A 21,528-nucleotide genomic window follows, 5' to 3' on the forward strand; every position below is an offset into this window, starting at 1 on the left:
GTTCAGTCTTAAGAAGAAAAAAGAGAAGAAGTCATATTCTCCAAAAAAGTTCTTAAGTATTTTCTCAACTTTCTTCTTAAGAAAAAACTTAAGAATAAATGGTTTTCTTGAAATAAAAGTTCTCAAATTTGTTCTTGACTTTTTTCTTAACTTTAAGACAACCTTGACCTGTCTTAAAATTTCTTCTGTGAAAAGGTAAGACTCTAATATCACCTTTTTCAACACATTTTAGACAAGTTTAGACTAGTAGGTCATAGTTTGAGGATATACTTTGTAATTAATTACACAAAGAGCCTGTTTGTTAGCATGTTAGTTAGCGTGGTAGTTAATTATTATTAATTTTCCCCAATAGTATTTTTTTTCGCACATTAATCTCATCCACCATAACCTTGAAAAGTTCCTGCATCTCTTTTTCTCCTTCTCCATGTTTAGTGAGTGACTGACGGTTAAAATGCAAACTACCTGTATAAATGTTGTTTGTTGGCGCGTGCAATGCACTGACATATTTTAAGAAGTTCTTAAGTAGGAAAAATAAGAATAAAAATAAGAAATTCGTAAGAAATGACAGTTCTTAAGACGGTTCTTAAGAAAATATTGAGGAATTGCACTTAAGAACTTTCTTATGAACTTCTTAATTTTAGATCTTAAGACATTTCTTAAGATCGTTCTTAAGAACATATTGGTGAATCCGGCCCCAGGACTGCTAAAACCTTTTTATTTACTAATCACCCACAATTAAACTACAATCTTTATTTCTTGCATCTAATTTATTTCATTCTTTTTAACTTATTTTTCTGTCTTCAATTTCTGCTTTTAAACTATTTTACTTTTTAATGCATTTCTAAAAAAAATGTGTACGTAAAGCACTTTGAATTTGAATCTTATACATGAAATGTGCTAATAGACAAATAAACTTGCCTTGCCTTAAATACTTGGACGAACCCTAAATTGCCTTTCTAATGGGACAGAATATGTCTGAGATACATTTTTCCACATTGGTTCATCAGAAATGAAGTGATGTCCTCAGACATCATCATTAGTAAATTTTAACGATGCTTCATCCAACCTTTAGAGCATCATTAGTGAGATCAGCTCTAGCTGCATGACATTTCACACAAAACACTGAAAGGAGTAAACACACTGCTGCTTATCAGATTTAATAATTCCATCCCTTCATATTTACTTATTCATCTTCTCATTATTGTATTTAATTAAGCCATCAAGACTCCAATGTGACAGAAGTGCAAAGGAAAGATAGCGGTAAACTAGAACAATAAAAGCCCACAGCACAATACGTGTCATGTGACTGATTAGTCTGGGTAGATCATGAGCGGGTGATGAAATATCTGCTGATTAAAAGAGTTCAATTCCCCTTCATATACAGACTTCATTAAGGCTTATATCCCCACACAGCTCTATCTGTTGCACGTCCATCAAGACTTGTGAGTTAAGAGCATCCGCCTTAAGTGCAGAGGTAATGTTTTAATCTGCCTGCAGCCGAGTTCGGCATCAGAAAATGTTTCGCGGCTCTGCACTAAATGCCTCTGATCCTCGTGCTGCTCCTCCGTGGCGTTTGCTTCGTTAGCAGCAAAGGTTTGTTGAGGTGGGCCTCATTAGTGGAGACTTTCCGAGCCAAAACTCTAACTTCACCGTATCGTCTAATTAAAATAACAGCAAGTTCTGCAGAAGGAGGTGCCACTTGGATCTCTGGCTCTGCAACATCCAATAAGCTAAACAGAGCGTGGATGAAATCAGATTAAGGTAAGACTTTGCAACAATATAATGTAAATCCACATGATCAAACATGTTTTCTTTTCCTCAAACCAGTTCTCTCTCTCTCACACACAGGCCATTTTTGTCCCAGATAAGATGTGTTAAATTATTTATCCTCCCTCAATGGTTTATTAAAGTCCACAATTAAGAAATGGGGATTTTCTCTCACATTAAGTGTAAGAACAGTAAAAAGAGACGATAACTGGGTTACTGGGTTACTGCCGGGTGCATATATAAATAGCCAGTATGTGTTGAGTTGGGTTTTTTGCTTCTGCAAGTACAGCTTTGATGATTCGCCTCCTCAAAAATCTGGAGAATAGAGCTGCAGCTTTGCAGGGTTGAGTCTCAAGTAACTGAGCAAATGTGTTTATTGAACAGATAACTCAACAGTTTTTCGAATATCGTTTAATTTGATTAACATGCTTAAAGGAGCTTGAGGCAGGATTGAGGCAGGATTTATGAAAAAAAATTGTAAACGTTTTAAGTTTTCTAGTAATAATGTCAGATGAAGCGTTCCAAACCCAAAAGAATGAGCCCTCTAGTGTATCTCTCCTTTGCCTTGAACAGGCTGTGTGCTGCAAAATGTGCTGCAATTCTGGACCCGAATTTCCCGCGCTGACCTGCGGATGTGACGTCACATGACGCTGCATCCACGTTCTCCCCGTTCTCCCGTGCCGGTGCTTTTTTTTCCCACCTGCTTTTTTTTACCGGCTCCCCGTACGTGATGACGTTCCGTCTTGTGATTGGCTTTTGACCGTACGTGAAGATCACTGATAATTCTGATAATTCCTTGTATATGTTTCTTCTCCCTTTTACCTCCACTATGATCTGCTGCTTCTGACTTTACAGAAGTGTATGTCTCTATATGTTCTCATTGTTGAATCTGTAAATGTCTAAGCAAAATAGTCATAATACATTATATAAATATAATTTAAAAAATGTAACGTCAACTAAGCGCTCACTGATTAATCCGCAATTGCCAAAAAAGACGTTTTGAATGTGAAGACATGGTGAAAAACTACCTTCCTAGCTTAACATGGCAAAAAAATACCATCGCATAATACCATGAATGCACACTTCCGGAGAAAATATTGCAGCCCGATACAATCTGGTACCCACACCGGCTTCACTGTTGGCTGCAGTACTCCCAACGGCCGTCGTGGTGAAGGGTGGCGCTAGAGAGTCTCATTTCTTAAAAGGAGCCTCATGCTCCTTTAATTACACAGTAATGACCACTTTTCCACTATAAAGCCAAAGCCGAGTATATTGAGGACGAGTCAGACCGCTTGCCTTAATTGGGGTTTCCCCCAAAGCATTATAGCATAGCATCTCTGTTAGCTTCATTTTTTTCTGAGGCAAACCCTTAAAAAAACAGTGAGTTTTAATACAAAGCCTCGTGCCAAATGTCACACAGGTTCCTTTATTAACAGAGGTCTGCACAATATCAAAATGTATAAAACAAATGAAATAAAAATAAACTGCCTGCATATATAGAATAAAAATGCTTCTTGAATAAAATAAAACAAATATCCCTTTCCTGCATAACAATTAAATTAAAATACACTGTGCAATTAATACAATGTAGACAGTAACAGGCAGACTTTTCCACTGAGGTTGACAGTTGTGCAAATAACAAACATTTGTGCAAATCTCAAATAAAACATTCAAGTCAATTTGTCACAAAATAAGCTATATCAAAATCATAATTTTTTTTTTTAAATCGATAAACGATATTGTTTCGTACCATATTGCGTTTGAAAATATATCGATATATATTAAAATCTCGATATATCGCCCAGCCCTAGCTACCACTAACGATTATTTTTTTATCGATTAATCTATCAATTATTTTTTAGATTACCGTATTTTACGCACCGTAAGGCGCACTTAAAATTCTTAATTTTCCTCCAGTGCGTCCTATAATCAGGTGCTTCTTAAGTATGAATTCCTGTTGTGCTTACAGACCTCGAACCAGTTTTATGTGCTACACTGAGCTCCAAAATGTGTCAACATTTTTTAGTGCGACTTTGGTAAGTGACGAATCCGCTTGATTGATGGTCGGACCGTTCAGTTGACACATTAAAGTGGGTTCTTGGTTGGATACGGGTTGCAACGTCAGACAACCTTATGACGCTTTTCCACTAGTATCTACTCAGCCCGACTCGACTCGCCTCTGCGCTTCTCCACTAGGGGTCTAACGTGCAGAGTAGACACTTTTTCTGTAACTATTCTGCTGAGGTTCTAAGCGGCTGAGTCGGCTGTATCTGACATCATCACACTACAGGCCACCGATTGGTCGGGGGGTTGGAGTCAGACGTCTGAGTCAGGAGGAGGAAATCAGAGAAAGAGCGACTCTGACGGCGGCTTGTTGTTCATTTTATTCGACAGGCAACGGCAGCGCAAAGTCTGTTTGGTGATCCAACTCTGAGGTGCAGATGTTCATAAACCTGGTGGCTGAGGAGAGAATTAAAAAGGGATCTAGACGGCGATAAGGAACGACCAGATCTACCAGAAGAGTGTGTCGCATGTACACAACACCCTGACAGCGGCGAATAAAAGTAGTATAGGTTAATCAAATGCAGTGGTGTAAAGTAACGAAGTACAAGTACTTCGTTACTGTACTTAAGTAAGATTTTTGAGAATTTGTACTTTTATTGATACTTTTATTTTTCTCTACTTTTACTTTTACTTCGTTACATTTTCAAGGAAAAAATCTTTTTACTTTTAATCAGCTATATTTAAAATTGGACACGTCGTTACTTGCTACAAATTAAAGTCTTACATTAAATGAAAATGTAGGCTATTGCCGTGAGAACAGCACAGCTATATCACCATTATTTAACGTTGTAAGCAAATTTTTGGAATAAAGCCACTTTCGACAGCATGACAATGTTGGGACTTAATTTCTTTGCAATCCTTTTGAAAAGAATGTTGTACTTTGTACTTTTTACTTTTGTACTTAAGTACATTTTACACCATGTACTTTTGGTACTTTATTATATTTAATTTGAGGTACTTTTATACTTTTACTTAAGTAATGTTCTTAATGGGTACTTTTTACTTTTACTTAAGTAATTTTCAAGCAGAAAATCTGTACTTTTACTTAAGTACAATATTTTTGTACTTTTTCCACCTCTGATCAAATGAAACCTCTAAAAAACGTATTCGAGCATCAGGTTTGGGACTTTTTCAAAGAAAAACCCAACAAAATGTTGCTTCATACGCTCAGTAAAATCTTAATACCGATCACAGCAGCACAACCGCCATGCGTGAACATCTCCAAAGAAAATATCATGTGGATCTCAAACCTTAAAGTGACGACACCACAACAATATAAGCATCTACTGAATTATTAAGTGACAGTAAATGCATTAACCACATTAGATGTAGTTTGCTATTTTATAGTTTTCATGTCTAGGTTGTGGTTTGATCATTTTATTTCAGCACTTAAAACTAAACAATATTGATTTCAATTAATGTCATGTTGTGCTGTCAATACAACAGTTGGCACATATCCTTTACAATTTCCAGTCCACTTAATATCATTTGTCAAGTTTATGAAAACAAGGGCATTGATAGTCGACACCAGCCCACATCCCTGTTACACAAAAAACATCATATGTTTGGGTCAAATTGTCTCCAGAGAAGCTCACAACTGTCTGGTGCCTGGCTGACATTTACTGCTCTGCAAGAGTGAAAACGGCAACTTGTTTGTGACCTTTTCTGAAACACTTCAGGGGACTGAAAACTCCAACCACTTTCTGGTATAGTTAAAAATCATTTCCCAATTTCTGTTCAAAATGAGGAGACGGGTGGATAAACGGCCTCAGAGTCGGCCTCACAAGGCCATAAATCAATTAAACCAGATTTTTAATTGAGCTTTTTCAAATAATCATCTCGGTTTTGAGGAGCCGCTAGCAGTTTAGTGAATATTTTTAACAAATCAATAAGGTGTCCGTTTTTCCTAATCTTTTCACAATTACAGGAAAATGCTGCAACAACAAAATCTCTGATACATTAGTGCCTCAGCAAATTAGTTGCAAATAACTGTAGTGTAGAGCAGACTGCAGCTGATCCCTGCACAACCACTACACAGAAGAGGCAGAACAGCCCCATCAAACTTCAGCAGGGCTGCAGTCTAGACTCTAGAGCGCTGCATTGGGATTGGGTCCTGCCGGGTCCCGCGGGACCCAACGCAAATCTGTCTAGTGTCAAGATGGAAATCAATAACGTGGAAAATAAACCTCAAACAAGGTCTTTACAAAACAAAGACAAAGAAAGGCAAGTCAGATATTTGGAGAAACTGCGTTTAGTGTCTGTGGAGCATCTTGGAAGAGAGACGCAGGGAATTGGGACCTCAGTCGGTCAGCAACATTCTCTTTTCTTCCACAGCAATGTAATGGCCAAGTGATTCATTTGTTGAATTAATTCACTTCATTCGTTAACTTTGTCTATTTCATGTTATTTATTAGTGTTATTTGAGCCACTCACAGCCTACTCTCGTTGCTATAACCTCAATCACATAATTAAATAACTATTATCTTAGCGGGAAGTTGTAGGTCCAATTGGTTGAGTTCATACGTTTTATACTTTACTGGTGAGAATTCCTTAAAGTAGCTAAAGTCTCACTTTTTCCATGTGACCGCACACCCATATGGAACAACCCAGACATCCTGAAAAATGATAAAAAGATGGTCAACTTTGCTCAATGGAGAGACCCAGGAAAACGGTATCTGCAGCATGTAATTATAAATGGAAATGTTGTACCTTTTAGTATACTCACTGTTCAATATGGAATTAGCAGTAACACATTTTTAGAATACCAACAACTCAATCACATAATTGATGCGTGCGCAAAAGGCGAAATAGCTTGTGTGATGATGACAATGATGGATTTGCATCTAACTTTCAGTCAGGTGACTATGAACTGTCAATTATCCATCAAGCTCCACAATGATCATGTTAACATTAAATCAGATAGATTTGTCTAGGACATTTCTCTTGCGGGATGGGAGAAGACACAAAATCAATGCATCTCTATTATTGTGCGGACATGAATTCTCAGGGTTTTGGAGATGCGGGTGGGAGTGGATATAAACACTGCGGGTGCGGGCGTGTAATGGTCAGAAATTCAGTGGGAGCGGGCGGGAGCGGGATGAAGAAAACAGTCCCGCGCAGGGCTCTAGTTTAGTCCTCAACAACACCCGTCGCCTCGTCACTGATGCCTCAAGCCGACCAACACTGCTAACCTGCACTTCCTGGCTGGCATCGCCCCTCCTAAGATCAGAAGGGAAGTTGCCAGCTGTGTAGAAACACTTGAAGCCGTCGACGGACACAAGACACCTTCTCTACGGGAAAACTGCTGAAACCCAAAGACTGAACTCAAGAAAAAGCTTCCTCAGCCATAGACCAGGCAAGTTTATTTGTATAGCACAATTCTATGCCACAATGCCTGTTTTCAGATATTATTTCACACAACTGACGAGAATTACGTTTCTATACGGTCACAAAGACCGGGTCAAATACAGTATTACAAAAGGTAATCTGTGCCAATTCGTGCAGTGAATCAAACCAATTTGACAGTTCTAAACAGCCTTGGACACTACACTTTCCGAGGAAAGGCTGAATCTGTGGAGAACTAGTCTAGAAGCAACCCCTCCTAGCCACGACATGAAGATACTGCCATCTGAAAGCCTCCCAAAAGGCGAGGATGAAACTAAATGGAAGTGTCTCAACTGCTTCAGAACCAAAGTTGGACGAACAAAGGTGGAAATGGCGAAATGGGGATATACTACGAATCAAGCTACATGCATTTGTGGCATTGGCCCCCGGGATATCACCCACCTCCTTACCTGCCCACTAGGAATGGGGGATATTTTACCGTTCACGATATACCGTCAAAAAAATTCCCCACGGTAAGAATTTGTAATCTCGCGGTAAAAACGATAAATTCCCGTTGATGGGTTTTTGTGTAAAGCCTGATTTACGGTTCTGTGTTAAATCGACGCAGAGCTCTACGGTGTAGGTTACGCGGCGACGTGCACCCTACGGTGCGTGTTGCCGCGTACCCTACGCCGTAGGCTCTGCGACGGTTTAACGCAGAACCATAAATCAGCCATAATAAACATGGGGAAAGGCGGATCTGAGAGCGAGGAGCTCGTTGTTAAACGAGGCTCCAGCTCCGTTATCTGGAACTGGTTTGGATTTAAAAAGAGTGACGAGGAGCAAACATCATCTATTATATGCAGAGTCTGCTAAAAAACAGCGAGTGAAAAGGATGGCAATACAAGTAATTTATTATATATTTTACATTATATATATTTTATATTTATATAAAATGTATATATATTTTCTTCACTAACCCTAAATTTTGGGCGTTCCCGTGAAGGTAGTGGTGTCCCAATTCCTCTTTTCACCTAGGGGGAGGGGGCATAACGAGGGCTAGGGGCTGAGAATAGCCCCTTCAAATCGAGGGTTTGCAGATGCTGACTTGGCGAGCGAGGGGGTAAGAAAATTTCCCAGAATGCTTTTCGTCGTCATTTGCGGACTGAATAAAAAAAAAAACATGGCGGACATTTCTTATTTTTTTGGGAATAAAATCAATATTTTGAGTTAGTTTCTGCATAAAAATGCATTTTGATTACATTTCTCGGCGCAAACCAATATTTTACTTTCATAATATTCACTCAGTGAATGTACATAATCCCTTTTTTGTCCGTTGTTCGCTAAGATCGCGCCGGAATATGGTTACGTAACCTACGTAAGCGACGCCGTAGGTTACGTAAGCTACGCCATAGGCTGCGTCTATTTAACGCGGACATAAACTCCGGAGCCGGCAGACAGAAAATCTCTACATTTTGGAGCAAATTTCTTAACGAGCGTAGCTACAACTGTTAGATTTCATCTATTAAACCAACATCTTCCTAAATGATTTATTTCAGCCGGCGTGATTCTCAACAGAGCAGCGTCCCAGAGAGAGTTTCTCTCCCGGGGCTGACGGAGCAGCTTGACCCGGCAGACACGTCTGTTCTCGGGCTGTGAGCTGAGGCTGCTCCCCGGGGGCGGCGGCTCTTCTCATCTCCGAAAACATCGGGTCAAATTTCTTAACAGGCGTTATTTGGATAAACTGAGCCCCGGTTGCGGATCTTAAGGTTACCTTTATGCCTGAAAAAATATTAAAACTTAATAAAGTGCCATATTAACAGCGCTACAGCTGAAATTAAAACTGCTTTTGGCTCTCAGCTTCCTGATCAGGTTAGGGATGAAAACGAGGTGGAGTAGGAGAAATGGGACAGGCACCTGGGCCAAGTGCCCTAGATCTCAAGTGCCCTAAAATCTCCCCCTTCTTTTTTAGGGGTTAGGGAAGAAAAGAAGGGCGAGTGAAGAAAAGTAGGGGGAGTATTGAGATTGGGCCTTAGTATTCTTTTAGAACAGTGTTTTGGGGCTCCAAAGACTGAATGTGGTGATAGATTTATAGTTAAAAAGGTGGAGTTGAATTGGTATTTTTTTTTATCATAATTTTTATCGTTATCGGGATAAATGCCAGAAATGATCGTGATACATTTTTTAGTCAATACCGCCCATCCCTACTGCCCACTATAGTCTATTTGCCAGCCTATAGAGCCCTATTGTGAACCCGGAAATGTTGAGTACCCCAAAGTTTTATGTTAGAAATGTACAGTATGGGTCCCCAGCATTTAGAAACTGCCGGATGCTAACTTGCATATGTTGGGCAATTAGCATAATTAGCATAATTAGCATAAATTAGCATACTCCAATATATGGACAATATTTCAGCAATTGCTTGGACAATTTGGACAATATTGGAGTGGTTTTGGGGGTTATCAGGGATGCTGAATCCATTTCTGACATTTTCAAAACTCAAAATGGCCGTTTAAACCCGAGATGGCCATATTTCAACTCCTTCTGGGCCGATTTTGATGAATTTTGAGTTGATTTTGAGGTTATTGATATGCTTAACACATTGGTCTTACATTTCAGAATCAAGAGAGCTCAATATCATTGGTGTGAATGTTAAGAGATACATTTTCTTTAAATTTCTTCAGTTCTGCTCGCGTTTTTTTGCTGCGCAACATTGTGTCATTTACGTGTGATTGCCGCTGTGGTTACTGCTGCGGGTGGAATAACGGCCGGATGGTAAGTAGGACAAAACACAGCTTTTTATATATGGATTATTGTCTCAATGCAAGTAAGTAGATCAAATAGAAGCAGATAACCACAATTACAGTGTGTATGTAGTGCATATTTCATTTAAATGTTTTATATATCTATTTATTTTGAAACCATCTCTGGAGTTGTTTAAATTGTTAAAATATCATGGTGGGAGTTTGAGTAAAATCAAAAGACAAACTTAATCCACAGTAATTAATACATCAACAGTTAATGTTACCACAACTACCAAAAAAAGTTACCTCATCATTTAGAATACCTAACAGTAACTCTACTCATGGATGCCTTGATGGTGGACAGTTTATGTAGGCTTATGTTATCTGTAGGCTATCTCTCCCTCTCAATAACATTTTATTATACCGTTAAGTGTCTTAATATAATCTATCAAAAGTTGGCAAAGTGAGTTATGCTTATATTAGCCAACAGGCTAACTATAACTAACTAGCTAGCTAATGAGCAAATGTTAGCTAGCTATACTACTCGCGATTAGCATAGCTAGCTAATGCTTATGATATCTAGGAAACCTAGTGAATTCTTCTCTAATATGCACAATTTAATTTATTCCTGGTTGGTGGAACCCAGCCATTCATTTTTATTATGATTCAAGGAGTTTTTATCTTAATCCCATTTTATTTAAATTGTAGGTGTTCATAATCAGGTGCATACATCCTCATTCAACATCTGACTGACGCATGTTGCAGCTGCACTGTAAGTTGCCGAGATGCATCATCTATTAACTACACAGAGAAGATTTGAGTCTAGATTTATTAAAATTCAACTGCATAAAAAGAAGGTTTGATTCATTGAAATCTGTATTTATCCTTATATTGAGCATTGTTTATTTATTTCAGATTGGCATGTCAGGGAAGAAATGCCTATTCGCGCCCTGCGCCGGCAAGGACAATGACTTCAAAACGTCCGGATCTAAAGGAATAGCTACTCTGCTTAATAGGAGTGAAGAGCTCGGAGATACAGCTATACATGAGACTTTGTCAAACATCATTGCTACCCATGGTGCTCCATCAGCCTCCATATTGTGTCACAAATCATGTTATAGCTCATATACCTCTACGTCTAGAAATGTGACTAAACGCAAGTCAGACTCAACTCATAGTCAGCCAGGAAAGCGAATTGTTCGCTCTCAAGTATCTGCCTTTGAGTATTCGATACATTGTCTTTTCTGTGGTCTTATTTGTGAACATAAAGACCCCAAACACCCTGAAAGGTGGAAGCCAGTTAAACAATGCCAGACTGTAGAGAGACCAAATATTCCATCCATCAAAGACGTCATCTTGTCTAAATGTGATGAGCGACAGGATGACTGGGCTAGGGTAATGGAGCTACGGGTGAATGGCGTCCTGGACCTGCCTGCAGCTGGTGCCCAGTATCACACCAAGTGCTACAATGATTTTAGGAAGGTGTCTATTGACTCAAGTGCAAGTGGTAGTTGTAAACCAGTTGATAGCTGCTTAGCTGCTGTCATTGACCATATGAATGCAAACAAGTCGGTGACCTGGACTGTGTCAGAGTTACACGATGTATATGTAGCTAATTCGGGGGACCTCTGCAGGAAGCAGATGCTATCCAACTTGTGTGATTATTATGGTGACACTGTAGTTGTACTGAGGGTTGAAGGGTGCCTGACTATTGTTGGCTTTAGACAGTGCGTTGGTAAGTCACTCAAACTAGTAAAACAAGCTGAAACCTCTAGTGATGATGATGATGATGTCACCAAGGTTGTTAGGAGAGTGCGGGCGGAGGTCCGGAATATTCCCTTGCCCCGTGAATATGACCTTGGCAGCTTCCGACATAACAAGGTCATACAAGACACAAGTCCAACCCTCCTCAAGCTTGTCTCCAGTCTCGTGTCCAAGGAAGGAAAGGTGACTAAACCATCACTTACACTTGCTCAATGCATCCAGCAGCACATCAGTAGGAGCTGGAATCAGACAACTCTGGGGCTTGCTGTGAAACTCCACCATAAACATGGTAGCTCAGAACTGGTTCAGAGCCTAAATGAGCATGGTATTGTCACTACCTATGATGAAGTCCTACGGTTCCGGAAGTCAGCTGCCAAATATGCTTCTGAGGACCCAGATAAGTACCTGCGCACATTTGGCCTGGAGAAGCGCATCGGCCCTATCCACAGTTGGGATGATAATTTTGATCTTGTGGTCTTCACACCCAATGGTCGCCGCACGACTCATGCCATGGCCACTCAGTTTGTGCAGAATCCAGCAGGTATCCTGTTCACTGGAGGAGCCACTCCTGGTGGTGGAGTCATGTCACTAAAATTACCCCGTCTGACGAAGCTCGAAGCTGGGAAACTTTGTCTAGCAGAAGGGAGCAGTTTTGTCATTGAACATTATACAGGCCCCAAGAAGATGACTCCACCAGCTCTGAAAGAAGTCCCAAGAACTGATGCTATCCAAGATGCCATCAAACAGAGTGTCTCAAGAGCACAGAAGAAGGACGCTGCTTGGCTCTGTCAGCTCCACTCTTCCCCTCTTCCCCTGGACTGGTCAGCCTACAATGTTGTGCAAGATCGCAATGGTGATGACAGTGCTCCTAAGCTGAAGACGATAAGTGTCTTTGGACCACTGCTTGACTCGCCCCCTGCCCACCCTGATACAGTGCTCAGTACCATCGCCTACTTAGACACATCACTCAGGCGGCTCGGCATGAGCCACAGTCATATAACGTTTGACATGCAGCTGTACATGATCGCATGCCTGATCAAGTGGAGTGATCCACAGCGATGGTCATCAGTGGTGCTCAGACCTGGGATGATGCACACTCTCATGTCCTTCATCGGCTCAATCGGAGAACTGATGAATTCAACCGGTGTGGAGGAGCTAGTAGGTGCATCATTAGGAGGCCTGACATCCATCTTCAATGGAAAGGCCTGGCCCAAGGCTATGCGAGCCTTCCGTATGGTTGTGTCTGCTCTTCTTCATGACTTCTTGGAGGAGGGAGAGAAGACTCACGAGCAGATAACGGCATTACTGGAGAAAGCAAGAGATCACCCCACAGGCCGGCTATGGGTGGATTGCTTCATCACCCCAACCCTAATAGCTCACAGGTTCTGGCGAGCAGAAAGAGAGGGTGACTGGCTGCTGCAACAACAGTGCCTTGAAGAGATGCTGCCCTATTTCTTTGCCGCCGGTCATCATCACTACTCCAGGTGGATCACATGGCATCTGCGTGACATGCAGCACCTTCCTGCTACTGCCAAGGATGACCTCCTCGCCGGAAGCCATGTGTGCCGCCACTCAGATGGTGCAGCTGCAGTGAGTGGTGATATGTTTGGGGAGCAGACATGCATCAAGCAAGGGAAGGGAGTAGGAGGCATGAAAGGCATCTCCACCAACCCCGAGCAGGTCGCCGTGTGGATCCAATCTTTTGGTATCTGCTCCCATCTCTCCAAGTCATTGGATGAGATGTACAATGATGCTGAAGCATTGGATAAAACAATGAAGCCCAACAGACACAAAGAAGAGGGCAAAGGACGGCGGGAGTTGGACGCAGAGGACCGGGCTAAAATCCTGAGAGTGCTATGGGAAAACTCCCACCCACTCACCACAGAGACTACTACCCTCCACCATATCATAAACGGCCAGGTGGCGGATGGAAAGGTCAATGTGCAAGATGCACTGAAGATTGGACAGAACATGAGCACACGGTTCTCTTCATCACTTCCTGCAGATGGAGAGATGGGATGGCACTGTTCTCAATATCAATTCGACAGTAGAGAATCTGGGTGTGCAGTGTCGCTCCATCCTGGCTATGCATGCTCTCTCCGGGTGTGACACCACCTCCTATCCCACCGGGAAAGGGAAGATAACTGCGCTCAAGGCCATGAGAGTAGTACCTGGTGACCTGCTTCACTTTATTGGAGAGGAGGGAGCTACTGATTTGCAGATCACAGAGGCAGTGAGGGGTTTCTTCCTGGCTCTGTACAACCAGAGGAAGTCGGCATCTCTGAACGTCGCCAGATATGACATCTACCGAAAGCGTAAAACCCCCCAGCACTGAGGACACTGCCTCCTACAGAGCGAAACGCGCACCTTCACGGATGACGTGCCCATCTACAGGTGCTGCTTTGGAAAGCAGCAGACCGCCCTGATCCACCAGCTGTGGATATTACCAAATTTGGATGGGACAAAAAAGAAGGCGGGAAGGAAGGAGAGGAAGTCATCATGCCCATCCTGGATGCAAGCCCCATTGCTCCTCCTGCCCTGTTGGACATTATCAGCTGTAGCTGCAAAGCTGGGTTAAAGCCATGTACAACAGCAAAGTGCAGCTGCGCATCTGCAGGCCTGGCCTGTACCAGCTACTGCTTCTGCAAAGGCTATGATGGTACATGTTGCAACACGTACACACACTCACAGCAAGAAGAGCAAGACAAGAATGTAGAGTCTGGAGAAGATGATGATGAAAGAGCAGACGACGAGGATGAGGTTGAGACTGATTATGAGGATATGATATGATGAGGATACAGTGCAGAGTAGAAGAAGTGCAAGGCGCTCTTGCTTGATGAAAGTTTTCCAGTTGTAATGCGTTGTGTAACTAGTTCACATAGAGTTTTCTGCTTTGATAATTTTGGGTATATTTGTGTTTTAAAACCTGTGTGTAAACTCATGAGTTCTACCTGTTGAACATTTTTTACTTGTATTATAGTCCCTTCTCTATTTTTTGAGGATATTATATAGCCATAGTCATATTATTCTAGTTTGGTATGGTACCTGCCTATGTTACCTCCAATACCCAAGTCAATACCCAGTCACCTCAGAGTGTAATGGTGAATTAAAATGTACATGTTCTGCACTGTTTGGATAATTGTGTTCATAAATATCTTACAATTTATAACCGAGTTGTTTCAATTATTTCAAATACGTAAGTTATCTGTCCAGTCCAATCGATTCAGCATCTTCTAAAACTTCTAAACTGACTGAAACTTCATCAAAATCGGCCCAGAAGGAGTTGAAATATGGCCACTTCTGGCTTAAATGGCCATTTTGAATTTTGAAATGTCAGAAATGGATTCAGCATCCTCAATAACCCCCAAAACCACTCCAATATTGGCCAAATTGGCCAAGCAATTGCTGAAATATTGTCCATATATTGGAGTATGCTAATTTATGCTAATTATGCTAATTGCCCAACATATGCAAGTTAGCATCCGGCAGTTTCTAAATGCTGGGGACCCATACTGTACATTTCTAACATAAAACTTTGGGGTACTCAACATTTCCGGGTTCACATTGCTGGCAAGTAGACTACTACTACCTGCTCCCTGCTCAACACAACACAACACCTGCGCACAAAAATGTGTGGAAAAGTGGATGGATGTCATCTAGCTCTTACCCTTACCACCATGAACACGACAAGAAGAACAGAAACGGAAGCATGGATGGGTTTAGGGTTGGGGTGCAACAATTAGTCTGCAAAAATCGATAATAAAAATAGTCGTGGACAAATTCTCTGCAGAGATTTGTATATGTGCAATAATGTTCAGACGCTGTTGTCACCATGCACGTTTTCCAACATAGCGAGGCATCACTCAACCATCCCTCCATCCCTCTTTCCCTCCTGCACACTAAGCAGCAGTACTTTTTGCCATCAAGCTGAGAATATCCCCACTAAGACCGAGGAAAAAGAGAAGGAACACAAGAAAGTACTTCAAACTAAACAGTATCTAAATCGGGCTTTAGGCAAGTCGGTGGAGAAATCTGAGAAAAGTACCACAGTATCAAACTGAATAGATAAGAAAAGCAGAAAGCCTGTCGTTCTATATGTGGCTGGCGTTCCTGGGAAACTTCTGATCTTCTCCAGACTCAGAAAATCTTCAACAACCAACAAAATAGCTCCAACTGCTTCTCAGTCAGGCTTTTTACAAAGGCCTGGGTGACTGAGAATCATCCCCAGCATGTTGCTTCCACTCAAACAGTCCAGAAACACAAAGACGTTACTCAGACCCTCCTGACTCAACCGCTGATTTTACTATTTTAGTGCCACGATGAGTCAGTGTTGTTAGGAAACAGAAAACACCCTCTGATCAAACGTGGAATTATACACCCGTCAGCCATGTGCTTGCACACACACACCCTCCAAACACACATGGAATTGAAAATATGCACCACACTGTCTCATAGGCCGTTGATACGTGGAAAATATTGATCTTCACTTTAAAGTCGGCTCGTATCTACAATTATCAGAAGAAAAATGAGGAACTCCTGTTAAATGCAGATAAAGAACTGTGAGTCAGCTTAACACACTGCAGTCTGAAGGGCTTGATTATTCAAACGCTATAGGTCTTGTGAAATTAAGCATACGGAGAAGAATGTGCACAAAACAAAAAAGCGGAATTGGTCATCTGTGCATGTGGCAGGAAACTTGCAGTAAAAAAAAAATGTTTTTCATCATACTTGCACTTTATAAGACGTGAAATTGACTCTCTTCCAAATCTGTCTCTCTGTTTCGGGAGTTTGAGCCGGTGTTTAGTAGGATACAGCTGAGAACAGGTCACAGAAGGGTGAGCTGATCCGACCTCACGGCAAACATACGACCAGTACGACTGGTGCAGCTTCACATCTACCGCATGCATAATCTTTTTTTTTTTTTTTTGACCTGTAAGGAGGAAGTTTCACCGCACTGCAGCATCTGTGACAGGAGATATATCACAGAAATAATCATAATAGCCACAAAGTGCCACACAAGAAAGGAGTATATTACTCAACTTGTCTTTTTGAGCCATTTTTACATTAAAGTTCGGAGCGAATCATACCTGGCGTTGAAATATTCATGACATATTGTCTGATATAAATATATAAATCACGTTTGTGTGTGTGTGTTCCACACACTTAAGCTTGAAAGAGCAATTATGATGAGCTAAAAAAGTAAAGAATGGCCAAAACACTGCATTTCTGAACACCTGCACAGTCTTGGAAGCAGTCTTGTGACTTGGCAACGATAAAAACAACAGCTACAGTACGGCGTGCTCTACACCAAGACGTCAAGCGCAGGGAACAGCCGGCAGCTGCCATTATTTTCTGATACTGCAGTTTATGCTTAGAGGCCAAAAGGAAAAAAAGCAAGGAGCAAAGCACTTTGGCTGAGATCCTGGATCCTGGGCCGAGGCCGATGGCCAAGGCAGCACAGAAAACTGCAAATGTGAAGCCACACTAGTCATTTACTAGTGTTTTAGTTATCAGTAGATATATAAGACACAAATCCGTCAGACTAAACTGACAACAGACATGCAATACTTGGTTTCTTTCCTCTGAATTTGAACAAAGTGAAGCTTATGACAAGTTAAAGTCTTAAAGTGGATGAAAGCAAACCTTTTTATTTGCTTCAGTAAACCCATTGCTGCCACACCCCCTGCAGCAGCCACTTTATGTTGTGAAAAATAGACATATATTCACATTTAACACTCATAACTCATTGCCAGCAGCTACAATAATAATGTTATTCTCTGGAAACAACATATTAAATTCAAGCCAAACTCAAGTAAATTGTTAGTGCTGCTTCATACTGTATAGAGACCACCAGTGCATTCATTAACATATAAACATAAAACAAATGGGATAAATTATACATCTTCTTCTTCTCCTCTCGGCTTTTCCCTTCAGGGGTCGCCACAGCGAATCAGTTGCTCCATCTGAGCCTGTTTTCTGCATCCTCTTCTCCTACCCCAACTACCTTCATGTCCTCCTTCACTACATCTATAAACCTCCTCTTTGGTTCCTCTGGGCCTCCTGCCTGCCAGCTCAAAACTCAGCATCCTTCTACCCAATAATCACTATCTCTGGGATAAAATCTCACACACACATAAGTAAGTACATTTTAATTATATAGCACCTTTCACAGACAACAGAACGTCAAAACATCATCAATAATAACACAAATAAAACCCTACAATAAAAGTAGAAATACGATAAAAACAAGACCGATAAAAGCTCTTAGAATAAAAGTACATGAAATCAACATGGTACAGACGTATACAGTACAGAGCAAAAGTTTGGACACACTTCACCCATTTATTTCAATGAGAAGGCGTGTCCAAACTTCTGGTCTGTACTGTGTGTGTGTGTGTGTGTGTGTGTGTGTGTGTGTGTGTGTGTGCGTGTGTGTGTGTGTGTGTGTGCGTGTGTGCGTGTGTGTGTTAGGGGTGGGACGATACGGGTAACTCACAATTCAATACTGTGGGGATATGTGGCCTACGATAACGATAATATCACGATATCTACGATATTCGATATATTGTAAGAAATTTCACCAACGATATATGTGACTGAAAAAGAAAAAATACCCATAAAAAGGAAAACGTCTCTAGTTATGCATTTATTCAATGCCAAAACTTCATACAATGTACAAATAAAGTGCATTTGTATAGAGCCTCACTGCCGGCTAGGCTTGTAAATGTAAACACTGTACAGCTGGACAAATTAAAGTGCATGAACATTAAAAACATGTTTTATATAAACCAGGACAGCGCACTGCTTTGTTTCTAATACTGAAAAGTCAGTAAGCAACTTAGTTTTGCATAGTACCTCGCTGCCTCCTAGTCCTGTAAATGTAAACACTGTACAGCTGGACAAATTGCAGTTCATGAACAATAGTAGGCCTACGGTGACAACCGCGTAAATCCATTATGTGTTGTAATAAAATATCGATATTTGCCGTCATTTATTGCGACAGAGAGCGCAACAATATATTGCAATATAGATTTTTTCCCCACCACTAATATATATATATATATATATATATATATATATATATATATATATATATAAATAAATATAATATAAATTATATAACAACATGTGCAATATCTGTCTACCTCATACACATCCTACCTGCTTTTTTTGCACAGTTTTTCTTTCTTTCTCGTACTGCACTACTTTTCATTTTTCATTGTATATACTGTTTTCAATGTATATACTGTTTATATTTCGTAATTATATATTTTTTACTTTTTTTACCCTTTCCCTGCATGTGTGTGTTGAGTGTACTGCTGCTGCACAAAGTGAATTTCCCCACTGAGGGAGAATCTTATCTTATATAGCCTACATAATTATATAAAAGGTATTCCCTTGTTAATATCCCAGAGAGCTCTCAGATCTCCACCTTTGACCTGCTCCTCTTACCCTGAGCGATGGCTGCGGAGGTGAAGCTCTGCAGCTCCCGGAGCAGGACGCTCCTCTCGCGCGGCTGCAGCCGGTAGATGAAGTCCTTGGCCGGGCCCGGGGAGTCGAGCGGCTCCGCCGGCTCGCTCCGGCCGTGCGTCCCCATGCAGCAGCCGGGAGCAGCCCGCCGCAGCCCCAGGGCAGGAAACCTCTGCACAGCCGCGGATATCCTCCACATGATCGCCCTCAAGTGAACAACAGCGACGACTTATAACATGTAAAACCTGCTTTTCTCGAGTCCTGCTGAGTCTCCTTGCAGCGCTCCAAGTTGAACTGATACCACTACTAAGATTGGAAATCAATGGAAATGAACCCGACTTTTCTCTTCTCTTCTCTCGCTGTTTGTGTAAAACCGGTGTTAAGCTTCAAAAAGTGCAACATGTCGCTTTTTTTCGCGTTGTCCGCCGCCCGGAGCGTGTCATGATCCTTTAAGACGCGGCAGTCAAGAGTTGGGCTCATGAAGTTGAAGCTTCACTCTGTCAAGTCCGTCAAAATAAGAGGCGCATCCGGCGGCGGCTTTCAAAATAAAACCATCTGCTTCCGGTGGGACATTTCACATTAAATGTCGGGACGCCTCATCGACCGCTGGGGCGCGAGAAATACGGCCGCCATCTTGGTCCGGGCATCTTACCCATGCGACAGCATAAGACAGAACAGTATTATTTTTATTATTTATTTATTAACCTTTATTTTACCAGGAAAATCCCTTGAGATTGAATCTCTTTTGAGAGGGAGATCTGGCCAAGAGGCTTAACTGGTGCAACAAGAATAAAATCAATTGAATATAAATAAAATAAAAAAAATGATTAGAAAAAAAAAATGAAATTAAAAATCTCAAAATCAATCTTCTCACCTCTCTTGACCTGCAGAAAGGGAGCAAAGAAGCCTGTGTGTATATGTGTGTATATATGTATATATATATATATATATATATATATATATATATATTATTCATTATTTCTTCATTATTATTAAAATAGCTGAGTTTTACACAATCTGCTTCTGCTTCTCTATCATACAGTCGTCTTTGTACATGTGTATTATACACACACACATACATATACATACATATATATATATATATATATATATATATATATATATATATATATATATATATATATATACACATACATATTGTGTGTCTTGCAAAATAGCCTACTTATCATACTCATGACAATCAGTTTTGTATTCTGCTAGTTTTGACTGATTAAATGCACTGACACTTAACTGCGTCAGCCAGACAGATGACACTGAGTGGAGCGGTGCCCGGACCAAGATGGCGGCTGCGCAGTCGATGAGGCGTCTATGTATATATGTCTATGCCTATGCTTATTACACCTCGAGGAAGCGTTTTACATCATTATAAGATCGTGCAATTATATTTTTCTTTGTAAATATAATTTTTTTTTCAATTTATTAAGATTTTTTATTCATAAGGAGCTGGGACCTCTTTGTGTACAGAGGCTTTCTGTTGACCAGTTTAACAATAAATTATTTTAGTAGCAATTTGATACACTAATGAGTAGCAAATCGTCATACTTTTAACGTATATGATAAACTGCACATCTATTTAATCGAATTGAGATTTAATTACACGAGCACCTCTACAGATAATAAAATAGCACCATCTGCTGGTGAACTCCATCCCGGCTCAGCACATAAAACCATTTTAATGCGTTGGTGACGGCAGAGACTCCAATGTGCGATATCAAAGATGATTTTATTTACATAAATCTCTTTTTAAAACAAAAGGTTAAATGAACAGCTTTTACCTTTAAAAAAGCTTTCACGATCAAACTGATAAAGTCCTTCATAGCAGAAGCATGTCAAAAAGCACAGCTTTTTCAATTAAATTTAACACAAACAGATTCAGATTTCCCCACACCTTAATTTCCACAACCAGACAAAACAGTTAGGAGCATGATTTTCATCGTCAAACCCTCAGAACATGCAGGCAGCCTTAGCCTGAACATAATACTCAATACTTAAGCCTTTCTTTTTTTTAAATAAAATTATATAAATTCACATTGATGATCTCAAAAGTGATGGAGGGGCTTGTGCTGGCTGAGATCTGTCGAGGGAGGAAAGAGCAGTACTTTAAATATTTCCTGGGGCTTCATTTTGTGTCGGTAGTTTATTACAACACATATTACAGACTGCATGAAAAGACACTTTTTGCAACTTCAGAATAAAGTTGTTGGAAGGTTTAACTTCTCAAGGCCTGGATATTCATTTATTAATTTTTTTTTTTTAAAGTACTCTTTGGCAGTGGGACTCGAAAAACAGAAGCAAAGTTCAATATAGTCATTAACCACGTCGGAGACAAAATAATATCCACCCAACAAAACTTCTGTTAACTAACATTTTGAAC

At 40.7% G+C, this 21,528-nt stretch overlaps 1 protein-coding gene across 1 annotated transcript in view; it reads right to left on the reverse strand.

Annotated features, from left to right (window-relative positions):
- tmem65 (transmembrane protein 65) overlaps positions 1-19,627 on the reverse strand; it is a 50,043-nt gene extending 30,416 nt beyond the window's left edge. Inside the window, exon 1 of the mRNA XM_061741446.1 lies at positions 19,116-19,627. Coding sequence (XP_061597430.1) covers positions 19,116-19,332 — 217 coding nt within the window. The 5' untranslated portion in view covers positions 19,333-19,627. The remainder of the gene's footprint in view (positions 1-19,115) is intronic.
- Between the last annotated feature and the right edge of the window lie 1,901 nt (positions 19,628-21,528).

This window comes from Cololabis saira, chromosome 15 (assembly GCF_033807715.1).
Source record: "Cololabis saira isolate AMF1-May2022 chromosome 15, fColSai1.1, whole genome shotgun sequence".
Taxonomy (NCBI): Eukaryota; Metazoa; Chordata; class Actinopteri; order Beloniformes; family Belonidae; genus Cololabis; species Cololabis saira.